This window comes from Oncorhynchus keta, chromosome 27 (genome assembly GCF_023373465.1).
Source record: "Oncorhynchus keta strain PuntledgeMale-10-30-2019 chromosome 27, Oket_V2, whole genome shotgun sequence".
Classification (NCBI taxonomy): Eukaryota; Metazoa; Chordata; class Actinopteri; order Salmoniformes; family Salmonidae; genus Oncorhynchus; species Oncorhynchus keta.
The window spans coordinates 27,136,359-27,149,518 of NC_068447.1; the positions used below are offsets into that span (position 1 = coordinate 27,136,359).

A 13,160-nucleotide genomic window follows, 5' to 3' on the forward strand; every position below is an offset into this window, starting at 1 on the left:
ATTATGTTGTCAATGATTTAGATGCTAAAATGAATTTTGCTGCTTTGTTTATGCATCGGTCAAACGTGTTTGATACTGTTGATCATGCTATTTTATTGAACAAGTTGTCCTCAATTGGCCTAGGTTCTGACGCCTGCTCATGGTTTCATGGTTACTTTAGTGACAGAACTCAGGCCATTGTGATTGAAGGGGTTATGTACGAATTTCTTGAAGTACATAAAGGTGTTCCGCAGGGGTTGATACTAGGACCTGCTCTTTTCACTATTCATATAAATGCTATTGGTTAATCTGTTAACATTTTTAACAGTATGTTCACAATTTCCCCGACAGCTGATATGGATGTGACAAGGCTACAGTCCGATTTTGCAGCTGTGCAGGAAGCTCTTAGTGATTTATAACTCGTGCGTAATACGGGCAAAATGAAATACATGTTATTTTCAAGTTCTCCTAAGATTGTCTCACATGGATTACATCTTCACTCATCGGATGGTTCTATAATCGAACGAATCCCTGCATACAAATGCCTTGGTATTTGGATTGACAATGATTTAACATTTAAAAAACATACGAATGAGCTTGGATTTAAAGCAGCCTTTTTTTTTTTACATAAACAGATAGCCTCTTTCTAATTAGCATGTAGATCACATCATTACACTATTTTGTTAACTCCACTGTTAAAATGACGAGGGTTGGTTAACTCTGGAAACCAGAATTACTTGCACCCAATGTTTGAAATAATCTCCAAAAGATGCTTTGGTATCCCTAGGGCAATTCAGACAGAGGATAGGATTTTTATAATGAAGAATATGTTTGTTTTAATTGACAGTGTTTTGTATCTTAATGTGTATTTCGTGTGTATATGTTGTGTATATTTATTTTTGTATTTAGTTTATTTAACCTTTATTTACCTAGGCAAGTTTATACTTGTCTATTGATGTGTTTGTTTTCGTATTGTACAGGACTCATTTGCAAGAGACTAGTCTCAATATGACTTCTCTGTTGAAATGAAGGTATATCAATATAGTAGCCTATCATACATTTCTAGTCAAGGAGAATCATGTAGCCTATATGGACTATACTGGGAGCCGGCTATAAGGAGAGTCAACCTTCAACGCTTTCATTCTCGAGTTTCAGTTTCAACATGTCAAACAACTTCAACTTTTTTTAAAAGCGAGAAATGTTTGCGACATCATCTATATTTTCTGTGATATTTAATTTTTTACTTTTAAATTCACCTGTCTATGAAAACACAGATAATGTGTCTGTTGTGATTTTTTAAAATGCAGTCATTAACACGATGTAAAACTGGAGTGGGGTCATAGCAGGCAATGCAGAAAATGGCATAGGTCTTCGAACTGTGGTTCAAATTTCGAAACAATCAACTTCGATCCGATTATGTGGTTTTAAATAGAAATGACATCTTAAAAAACGGGTTTGCTTATCGCTATTCTTGATCGCATTGACCGATTTTTGAATTCTGTCACACACTGCAGAGACGAGGATGGCATGCCACAGGGCGCTGGATTTAGTTTGCAGTGCGCGCCGGGAGCAGCAGAGTGGGAGGAGTCCTACAATGATCTGTCCCACCATGACACCCTACAATCCAGCGCGCGGGGTGCCACGCGCACGTAGCCTATCCAACCTATATAACCAAGGGGTTCACAGAGTGATCGTCAGTAGGCGGACGGATTTGGTGTTCTCAATAGTTTATTATATAACCCTTTCACGGGATATTTAGCCATTTTGCAACTACAGATGAATATGTGATCATTGTTTTCAATCATGAGGACCTTGCTGTTGATTATATTCTCTAAATTACTTACTGCTCAGCCGTCACCCATAATTGTAAGTTTTTATTTATCCTATAAAAATGGTTTAGTTGGGAGATTAATCCTTTTAATTGTTCATTATGTTATCCACAGAGTGTTACATGTGAGGAATCAGAAGATGGTGAGTTAGCCCAGGGATGGTTCACTCAGATTACAATATTATTTATTTGTTTTCTTACCTTGAATTATGGTGACAAGGATAGACTGTAATCCACAAGCTGTCAAATCAGTCTACTAATCCATAGACTGCTTTCAGGGTGAGGAAATAATATTTTAATGACCTGTGCAAAGGTGTGCTCATTGCAATCTTCCTTAAGAGGGTTACCTTATTCCTATTAAAGCAGTGGTTAGCAAGTCTGTGTTTTGTAGACATGCTGCTGTTCGCTACATTGATGTCAGGAGTGGGATGCTGTCCTTTATTGATGGGGTATTTTTTCCCCAAGTGATTCCACCGGAATGGATAGAGATTCCTCAGGCATGTCCTTCTCTTCTACTCGCACTCAAAGTTGCTGTTCTGCCTGAAGACTTTGGGGCTATTCGGCTGAACATAAGTTGGGCCATCAACATCGACAGTAGGGGAAGCTTTATCGGAATTAATTGCATGTTAATAGAAATAGATTTGGAAAAATAACAGTGATGCATATAATACCAACACTTCATATATTTTGCAGAAAGCATTTACTATCTCACAGGAACTTGGATCGATATAGGTGGTGATACATACCGCTGTCGGTATGAACCACCTTTCGAAAAAGTTGACCTCAGGGGTCTCGAACAGGTGGGCCTACTGTAGCCTATTCCTTTACAACAAACTTCAAATCCCAATCAGTGGCTATATTGCTGATAATTGCCATAGTTAAAAAATGTATATTTGCTAATGTCTAACTCTTTTTGTATTATTCAGGTAAGGCTCATTGAGATAATGTCTTTTTCATACAGCTGTGGTTCTATTACCTTGCACCTGCAGAACCAGGGTTCCATATGATCATCACTGCTTACAATCTTCCGATTCCGGCAGAGGGCGAATTTTCCAAGTTTACGACATGTAATGTACCGTATGGTAAGTACGTTTCTTTTAATGAATTGATATGTTTTTATAGGGATATTAGTTCAATAAAAAAGAAGAAGAATACTAATAATTAGCATATCTTACTGAAATGTATACTCTAGTATATAAGACTATACCTACAGTGGCGTAGCACAGATTTGTTGGGCCCCGCAACATCAGAGCAAGGCCCCCCAACCCTTGGGGCAGAGAGAGTTGTATAGCTAAACTCATGCTATTTTACACATTTTGACATTAGGCTGAGAGAAAATGTTGCTGTTTTAGAGAACAGTCGTAACTTATTTTTCACAAATATTTGTCTTAATATAAAAAATCCTATATATTTTTTGATAGACCAAAGTATCAACTTTACCATGTAAAGGAACAACTTTTTTTGTTTTGTTTTATAGCCCTATTCAATGCTCGTTTTTATCAATATTTAGCATATAAAATAACATTTATAAAGCAAACATTACCCCTTAGGTCCAGCAAATACTTCAATTGTTTCAGCATATTTTTCAAAACAGTGATGCAAATATTTGTTCAGAATATTGACAAAACAAATCGATCATAAGGCGGCTAACATCAGTGACAGATATTACATACCACTGACGGAGTTGACAACAGATACTCAAAACACATATTTTAGCCTCTAAAAATAAAAGTTCAATACAAATATTTGGAAAATTTGGAAAATTCTTCATTTGAAAATCCCCAATAAAAACATAACATTCTATCAGATCTGTCAGCACTCTTACGGAGTTGACGTTAGACACAAATCTGATGGAGTTAATGTTTAACGGAGTTGACAAAATTGGCATTTTTCTTCTTCATTCAAGTGGTATACATGGTAGCAATTGTGTTTTTCCTCATTTGGTTTATGACTCTAAAATCTAATATAGCATATTCTATCTTAATTTATCAGGCTGGTGAAGTTGACAGTTTATGGTTTTGACCATTGTCTGTTCCTTCCTGCATGTTTCCAAACATTTAAGTTCCTGTAGATTGTGAAAACAGGATGTCACATACTGCAGTCGCACGGCTCTTATCTGTATGCCCAGACTTATGACTAAATCACACAAGACAAGCCTGTGAAACGGCTAGCTTAGTTAGCGGTGCGCGCTAAATAGCGTTTCAATCGGTTACGTCACTTGCTCTGAGACCTTGAAGTAGTAGTTCCCCTTGCTCTGCAATGGTAACGATGCTTCGTGGGTGACTGTTGTTGATGTGTGCAGAAGGTCCCTGGTTCGCGCCCGGGTATGGGCGAGGGGACGGTTTAAAATTATACTGTTACATTGATGCTGTTGACCCGGATTACTGGTTGCTGCGGAAAAAGGAGGAAGGTCAAAAGGGGGGTGAGTGTAATGGATGTGAAACGGCTAGCTTAGTTAGCGGTGTGCGCTAAATAGCGTTTCAATCGGTGACGTCACTTGCTCTGAGACCTTGAAGTAGTAGTTCCCCTTGCTCTGCAAGGGCCGCGGCTTTTGTGGAGCGATAGGTAACGATGCTTCGAGGGTGACTGTTGTCGATGTGTGCAGAGGGTCCCTGGTTCGCGCCCGGGTATGGACGAGGGGGACAGACGTAAAGTTATACTGTTACACCTGTACCAGCAAAATACTAACATATAATATCTAAGTAAAAACAACATAGTAGGTCTAATTAAACAGTATAGTATGTAATGAATATTACATTTCCACCACAGTGCTAATGGTTGTTGTCCTGTTGGAAGGTGAACCTTCACCCTAGTCTAATGCCCAGAGTGCTCTGGAGCAGGTAATCATCTTGGATATCTCTGTACTTTGCTCCGTGCATTTTACCCTCAATCCTGACTTGTCTCCCACTCCCTGCTGCTAAAAACATCCCCACATCATGATGCTGCCACCACCATGCTTCACCATAGGGATGGTGCCAGGTTTCCTCCAGACGTGAACTTTGACATTCAGGCCAAAGAGTTCAATCTTGGTTTCATCAGACCAGAAAATTGTTTGTCATGGTCTGAGAGTTCTTTAGGTGCCTTTTGGCAAACTCAAAGTGGGATGTCACGTCCCTTTTATTGAGGAGTGGCTTCCGTCTGGCAACTCGACCATAAAGGCCTTATTGGAGTAGTGCTGCAGAGATGGTTGTCCTTCTGGAAGGTTCTCTCATTTCCACAGAGGAACTCTGGAGCTCTGTCAGAGTGACCATTGGGTTCTTGGTCACCTCCCTGACCAAGGCCCTTCTCCCCCGATCGCTCAGTTTGGCCGGGCGGCCAACTCCAGGAAGAGTATTGGTGGTTCCAAACTTCTTCCATTTAAGAATGGACAATCTTGTCTCTGAGCTCTACGGACAATTCCTTCAACCTCATGGCTTGTTTTTTGCTCTGAGATGCACTGTCAACTGTGGGACCCTATATAGACAGGTGTGTGCCTTTCCAAATCATGTTCAGGTCATCTCAAGGATGATTGATGGAAACAGGATGCACCTGAGCTCAATTTCGAGTCTCATAGCAAAGTGTCTGAATACTTATTTAAGGTATTTCTGTTTTTTATTTATAATATATTTGCAAAAATAAATAAACCTGTTTTCACTTTGTCATTATGGGGTATTGTGTGTAGATTGATGAGGGGGAAAAAATATGAATACATTTTAGAATAAGGCTGTCACGTAACAAAATGTGGAAAAATTGAAGGGGTCTGAATACTTTCCAAATGCACTGTATAAGAAAAATAAATACATAATTTTTATAATGGAATTACTCGTATACCTTTTATGTGGAAATGGCCTATTCATTTCAATACATTTTTCAGCAGGCACCAGGTTACCTTCAGACGAGTCCCGTGAAACTTGAGGGAGTCATGGAGCAAAACAGAGAATACCAACGTGTTCATGAGTCTAATCTTTCTGTAGAGAGGGCATATTAGTGTGTAGCAGAAACGGTTCGGACGCTACACACTTTTTCGTGAGAACATCAATTTTCGGGATGTCTGATAAACACTGCTGTAGCTCTGCCACCTTCCACCGTTGTCACTAGTTAACACAGCCACAAAGTCAATGGCTATGTCATAAAAACTCATGAAGACTAAAATGAGCTTTTTGGCATTTTTGGTTACGGTTAGGCATAAGGTTAGCAGTCTGGTTAAGGTTAGGGTTAAGGTCAGGGTTAGGCTTAAAATCAGATTTTAAGTATATCAATTGTAATGTGCCATTAAACCCATACAACTCATCCAGAACGCCGCAGCCCGTCTGGTGTTCAACCTTCCCAAGTTCTCTCACGTCACCCCGCTCCTCCGCTCTCTCCACTGGCTTCCAGTTGAAGCTCGCATCCGCTACAAGACCATGGTGCTTGCCTACGGAGCTGTGAGGGGAACGGCACCTCAGTACCTCCAGGCTCTGATCAGGCCCTACACCCAAACAAGGGCACTGCGTTCATCCACCTCTGGCCTGCTCGCCTCCCTACCACTGAGGAAGTACAGTTCCCGCTCAGCCCAGTCAAAACTGTTCGCTGCTCTGGCCCCCCAATGGTGGAACAAACTCCCTCACGACGCCAGGACAGCGGAGTCAATCACCACCTTCCGGAGACACCTGAAACCCCACCTCTTTAAGGAATACCTAGGATAGGATAAGTAGTCCTTCTCACCCCCCCCCCCTTTAAGATTTAGATGCACTATTGTAAAGTGACTGTTCTACTGGATGTCATAAGGTGAATGCACCAATTTGTAAGTCGCTCTGGATAAGAGCGTCTGCTAAATGACTTAAATGTAAATGTAAAAAAAAATGTTTTTTTAAAAGGCAGGGTTTAGCCATAATTATGATTTTGTGGCTGTGGTAACTAGTGACGACGGATGCGGTGGATTGACAACAAACAAACAAAAACAGAGTGGAGCATGGGGGGGGCCTCAAGCGGAGATGATTGTTTTTTCATGCCCAGCTCATGAGCCCCCTTGATGATGTGAAGCCTGAGGCAATTGTCTCTCCTGCCTATTTGCATCTTCTGCCTGTGTGTTCATGGCTTATGATGTGTGCATATGCTATCTACAGGTCAACCTCAGGGGGAACCCCAATCAACCCCCCCCCTAAAAGAAATGGGGGGAGGTTGGGTGTCCCCATTGCAGGGGCTGCGTCTGTGTGTGCCACGACAGTGTATACCTGAGATCATGGTGCTGAGATGTTTTTCTTTATAGCTAGCACCTCATGTTCCATCATTTCTATATTTGTTTATTAAAGTGGCTGGGCTTTGTTTAACCATTTCCATTCTATTTTATGCCAGCGACATCAAATGACGACACAGGTGAGCAATCTGATTCATTTGACACATATGATTTGAAGTGCAGGGATTCCTATGTATTTGATAGGTGGTATTTGTGTCTTCTTCTTCTTTTTCTTTTAAGCTGAGTTGGCTTGGCCTACTTCAAACCCCACTGTGATGCCCATATCTGGTAAGATCTTTAAGTCTTTTGAGTGTCTGAACATCTGTGATCTATTTGACATGCTGGTGCCTCCCACCACTCTGTGATGCCAACAATATTCCTGGTTGGACAAGCTTTGAATGTGTGCCCTGGACCAACTACCTTGCTTAGATTGTCATTCTGAATGTCCTCCCTGCCAGACAGTCAGGTTCCCCCCAGGCCTGCCTTGGAAGCTTTTCCTTGCTAGGTTTCTGTAACACTTTGTGACAAAGGTTATTAGCAAAATGGCTATGTCTATACAAACCCAATTTCTATGATTTATCATAATGTATTTGACATGAACTGTGTTCCCTTTTAATATACCTCTCCAAGTAGATACATAGGGAGATTCTGTCCATGAGATTGATTAGCATTTTGTGTTTTATTAGGATACACATTAGCTGCTGTTAAAGCAGTAGCCACTCTTCCTGGGGTCCACACAAAACTTAAAACATGACATAATACAGAACATTAATAGTCAAGAACAGCTCAAGGACAGAAAAAAAGTAAATGTAAAATTCTCTGACGTGAACATAGCAGTGTCTCATGAATCATGTAGAGTTATTGAAGCTCCCTCCTGGCTCAGCTCCCCTGACGTGAACATAGCAGTGTCTCATGAATCATGTAGAGTTATTGAAGCTCCCTCCTGGCTCAGCTCCCCTGACGTGAACATACAGTAGCTACATATCATACGGCATATAGAGCCCCACTGAAAATACTTTGCTCTCGCTAAATTCCCCTGACGTGAATAAAGCTACATTGTCATTTACAGGTACCACCCATAATGGGTCTCCTGGGGTAAAATGTAGTCTTATTACAGTTAACACCCGTAATGGGTCTCCTGGGGTAAAATGTGGGGTTATTACAGTTACCACCCGTAATGGGTCTCCTGGCGTAAAATGTAGGGTTATTACAGTTTCCACCCGTAATGGGTCTCTTGGAGTAAAATGTAAGTCTTATTACAGTTTCCACCCGTAATGAGTCTCCTGGGGTAAAATGTAGGGTTATTACAGTTACCACCCATAATGGGTGTCCTGGAGTAAAATGCAGTGTTATTACAGTAACCACCCATAATGGGTCTCCTGGGGTAAAATGTAATCTTCTGGAGTTTTTTGCATTACAGTTACCACCCGTAATGATGATGAGGGGAAACCAGCAAGCCTTCTAATAGTCTATATTGGATGCTTAGCTGGGCTCGTGGCACTGGTGGCTTGCTCTCTCACTCTGTGTAAGCTAAACAGGATCTCTTTAAATTCAGGAATCAACATTGAACAAACTCTTTGTTTTGAAGTAACTATCTCCTCTCTCATTTATTTTCCAGATCAAATGTATGAAAGGCACTCAAATTCCCCCTTCACTGAGCTGCCGAAGGCAACTGAGGTCACTATGTCGGTGCTGGTGGTGTACCCTGCAGAAAACCCTGTCTTTCAGAGAGCTGTGCTAGCTTTTGCTGAGTTCCTCCAGTGGCATGGTGACTGCCAGGTAGCTATCGACATGTGGCAGCGTGGCAGGCTGGCAGAGCAGGGCCCGATGCGCTGGCTAGCAGATCAAGCCAAATCCGTAGCCAGGGTGATGGTTGTAAGCCCGCAGCCCAACCACTGCCACACTGGCCCAGGGGAACACACAGTACCAGCCGCGGCTCATGACCTGTTTCCTCTGGTGCTCAACATGGTGGCAAGCTACGCTCAGTGCCCCAATGAGCTGGCCAAGTTCTGGTTGGTGCACCTAGGCAAGGCCCCGGAGAGGAGTGGCCTACCCGTGGAATTGACATCCTGTAGGGAATTTAGTCTGAACAGGGACTTGGAGAAACTGTGTAGACACTTGCATCAGCAGGGCTCCAAAAGACCAGGGTTAATGTTCAGATCAGGGTTGGCCTATGGGGAGAAGGCGACAGGGAAGCTGAAAGAGGCTGTGCAGCAGTTAGAGGCATGGCAATGCTCTCAGCCAGGAGGTGCAGGGGAGGCAGCTCCTTTGACCAAATTGATGGCTAGACTGTAAGAACCTGATGATGCTGGTGTGATGACAAATCCAGAGCTTAAATAGTAATATGAAAATAATCTAAGTAAAAACTCTCTTTTGACCACTTGTAGAACAGTGGGACTGCAAAAATGAGGGCATGCTAACTTTTCTCACTTAGCTTTAAGATTGCTTTTTAAATAGTTGAATGTGTTATTTTTCATCAAATGTTTCTGTTTTGGAAATTAAACAAATATTCTATGGTGTTGACATTTTTTATATACTTATTGAATGTTTTGTTTATGTAAATAAATACTTGAATCTAATTATTGACTAACTTCAATGAGTATACACTATTACACTGTATTTTCCATTTATAAAGCTCTGTAGTACCACATTTTGTATAAGATGTGCATTTTCACACACTGAATTAAATGGAAAATCTTACTCAAAAACAACATATGGATTTCAGATGCTTATACATTTGTGTCTATAATTGTTTACTTCGGAATTACTTTTCCCCTGATTTCTACTGAAAAAAAATATAAATGCAACATGCAACAATTTCAAAGATTTTACTAAGTTACAGGTCATATGAGGAAATCAGTCAATTGAAATAAATGTATTTGTCACGTCTGCTCCCGCTCCCCCTCTCTGGCGCTCGAGGTCGCCAGGCTGTTTATCACACCTGTCACCATTGTTACGCCCATCAGCACTTCATCGGACTCACCTGGACTCCATCGGACTCACCTGGACTCCATCACGTTATTAATTACCTCCCCTATATCTGTCACTGCCTCAGTTTCTTTCCAGAGTCAGCATTAATGTCGTTATGTGTCCCTTGTCTCCCAGCGTCTGTCCTTACAGAATGCTGACTCCACAATTTGAAGCATCAGGGAGTTTTTTGTTTTTGTTGGTGACACCGGGTCCGGATGCTGCTGCCGAAGCAACCGGGGATACCTCAGCTGGCTCGAGAGGCTCTCATGCCTCAGCTGGCTCGAGAGACTCCCATGCCTCAGCTGGTTCGAGAGGTTCACAAGCCTGGGTTGGCTCGGCAGGCTCCCACGCCATGCCTCAGCCGGCTCGTCAGGCTCCCGCGGCTCAGCCGGCTCATCATGCTCCCGAGGCTCAGCCGGCTTGTCATGCTCCCGCGGCTCAGCCGGCTCGTCATGCTCCCGCGCCTCAGCCAGCTCGTCAGGCTCTCCCAGGTGGGACGCCAGGTGGCGCCCCTGGGGGAGAGGGGTACTGTCACATCTGCTCCTGCTTCTCCTCTCTGGCACTCGAGGTCGCCAGGCTGCTGATCATTACGCACACCTGTCACCATCCTTACGTGCATCAGCACTTCATCGGACTCACCTGGACTCCATTACATCATTAATAACCTCCCTAATATCCGTCACTGCCTCACTTTCTTTCCCAAGCCAGCATTAATGTCGTTATGTGTCCCTTGTACAGACACTGTTCGTGTTATGTTTCCTGTCTGTTTATTCATTAAATATTGTCACAATCGTTTATAGATTGATTGGACCAAGGTGCAGCGTGGTAGGCGTACATTTTTATTTTATGTAAATGACACCGGAAAAACAACAAAATACAAAAACAAACGTAAAGCTACATGCAGTGCAGAAAGCAACTACACACAAACAAGACCCCACAATCTAAGGTGGGAAAAAGGGCTGCCTAAGTATGATCCCCAAACAGAGACAACGATAAACAGCTGCCTCTGATTGGGAACCATACTAGGCCAACAAATAGAAACATAGATTTGCCCACCCAAGTCACACCCTGACCTAACCAAATAGAGAATAAAAAACGCTCTCTTAGGTCAGGGCGTGACAAATATTCCCTCCCTGTACTTGCTTCTCATCTCCCAGCATCTGTCCATACAGTATTAGGGTATAATCTATGGATTTCATGACTGGGAATGCAGATATGCATCTGTTGGTCACAGATACCTTTAAAAAAATGGGCCTCAGGATTTTGTCACTGTATTCTTGTGCATTCAAACTGCCATCGATAAAATAAAATTGTGTTCATTGTCTGTAGCTTATGCCTGCCCATACCATAACCCCACCGCCACCATGGGGCACACTGTTCACAACGTTGACATCACCAAACCGCTCGCCCACACGACGCCATACACACGGTCTGCAGTTGTGAGGCCGGTTAGACGTACTGCCAAATTCTCTCAAACAATGTTGGAGGTAGCTTATGGTAGAGAAATTAACATTGAATTCTCTGGCAACAGCTCTGGTGCCAGATAATTAAATATTAATTTCTCTATCATAAGCTGCCTCCAACATTGTTTGAGAAAATATGGCAGCATCCTCCCTCAACTTGAGACATCTGTGGCATTATGTTGTATGACAAACTACTTATTTTAGAGTGGCCATTTATAGCCCCCAACACAAGGTGCACCTATGGAATGATAATGGTGTTTAATCAGCTTCTTGATATGCCACGCCTGTCAGGTGGATGGATAATCTTGGAAAATTAGATTTTTGTGTATGGAACATTTCCGGGATCTTTTATTTCAGCTCATGATTACAACATGTTTACATGTTGCGTTTTTATTTTTGTTCAGTATACATACAGAACACCACTGTCATCTCTTTCTCTCTTTGTGATGTCATATGGTGTTCTTGTTTATGCACCAGGCCAGCTGAGTGCAGGTGGGCTCTCCATCAACACGAGGCTCATGCTGGTCCCACCCCAAGTACACACATCCACATGTACACACACAAACCACTACATTTCCAACAAGATGTCTGTGAGTGTGTTACAGGAGGAGTTGAAGATGCAGCATGCCTCGTACCTGCGGAAACACCCAGAGCTCCACGCCATGATGGGCGACTTCTTGCAGTTCCTGTTACTACGAAAACCGAGCGCCATCATCATGTTCACACAGCAGGACTTCTTCGCCTCCCGCCGACCCCCGGGGAGCACCTTCAACACCTCCTCACCTTAAGGAAATACACTGTGGCTGCGTCTGTGTCTCAATAGTCTAGTAGCTTCCTTTCACAGGCACTTTAGTGAAGACAAAACTATTCTGGTTAGCGCTTGTCACTAGTATGTACAGAGGCTCTCGAGATCTAGAGTATTGTTAAAATATGAATGCTTTTATGGATGTTTTGTTTTTTATTTTGTGTTACTATCTTGTTTGTATGAGGTGCACTGAACCAAATTCCAATCAACTTTGAGAGTTAAAGTTATGTCAGTTGGTGTGAATGAAAATAATGTTTTATTTCATGTCTTGTATGTTTCCCATGCTTCATTTCTGTTAACTTTACCCTCACTTTACCCTCTAGTGGGAATTCCAGTAACTACTACTTTGCTTTGGCTCTGATGTGACCAACCCACACAATTTTTAAGAATAAAGTTATAAAATATAAAATGCCAGAAAGACAAAATGATCTGCCTTAGAGGACACATCTCAAACCATTTGAGTGCAAATGAAAAACAACATTTCATACATGTATGTACTGATGCAATGGAACTTCAATGCACTCAAGAGGCAGCGTTAACTCAGCGGGGACAGGTCAGGATGGTGAGCACACACCAGATACAGCATCATTACAATCTTGCACTTCAGTCTGGTTTTAGACCCCATCATAGCACTGAGACTGCACTTGTGAAGGTGGTAAATTACCTTTTATTGGCTTCAGGCCGAGGCTCTGCATTTGTGCTCGTGCTCCTAGGCCTTAGTGCTGCTTTTGATACCATCGATCACCATATTCTTTAGGAGAGATCGGAAACCCATATTGGTCTACACGGACAAGTTCTGGCCTGGTTTAGATCTTATCTGTCAGAAAGATATCAGTTTGTCTCTGAATGGTTTGTCCTCTGACAAATCAACTGTAAATTTCGGTGTTCCTCAAGGTTCCGTTTTAGGACCACTATTGTTTT

At 42.3% G+C, this 13,160-nt stretch overlaps 1 protein-coding gene across 2 annotated transcripts; it reads left to right on the forward strand.

The window, feature by feature from the left end:
* The first annotated feature begins 1,660 nt into the window (after positions 1-1,660).
* Positions 1,661-9,580, forward strand: LOC118377281 (uncharacterized). 2 transcript variants are annotated; one of them, XM_035764137.1, is made up of 9 exons: positions 1,661-1,845; positions 1,923-1,950; positions 2,273-2,401; positions 2,501-2,607; positions 2,769-2,889; positions 7,121-7,141; positions 7,242-7,289; positions 8,422-8,526; positions 8,620-9,580. In XM_035764137.1, the coding sequence occupies exons 1-9, from the start codon at positions 1,783-1,785 to the stop codon at positions 9,294-9,296; spliced, it is 1,299 nt and encodes a 432-aa protein (XP_035620030.1). In that variant the 5' UTR covers positions 1,661-1,782; the 3' UTR covers positions 9,297-9,580. The 2 variants fall into 2 exon arrangements, with proteins under 2 accessions (XP_035620030.1, XP_035620031.1); XM_035764138.1 differs by lacking the exon at positions 7,121-7,141.
* The last annotated feature ends 3,580 nt before the right edge of the window (positions 9,581-13,160 follow it).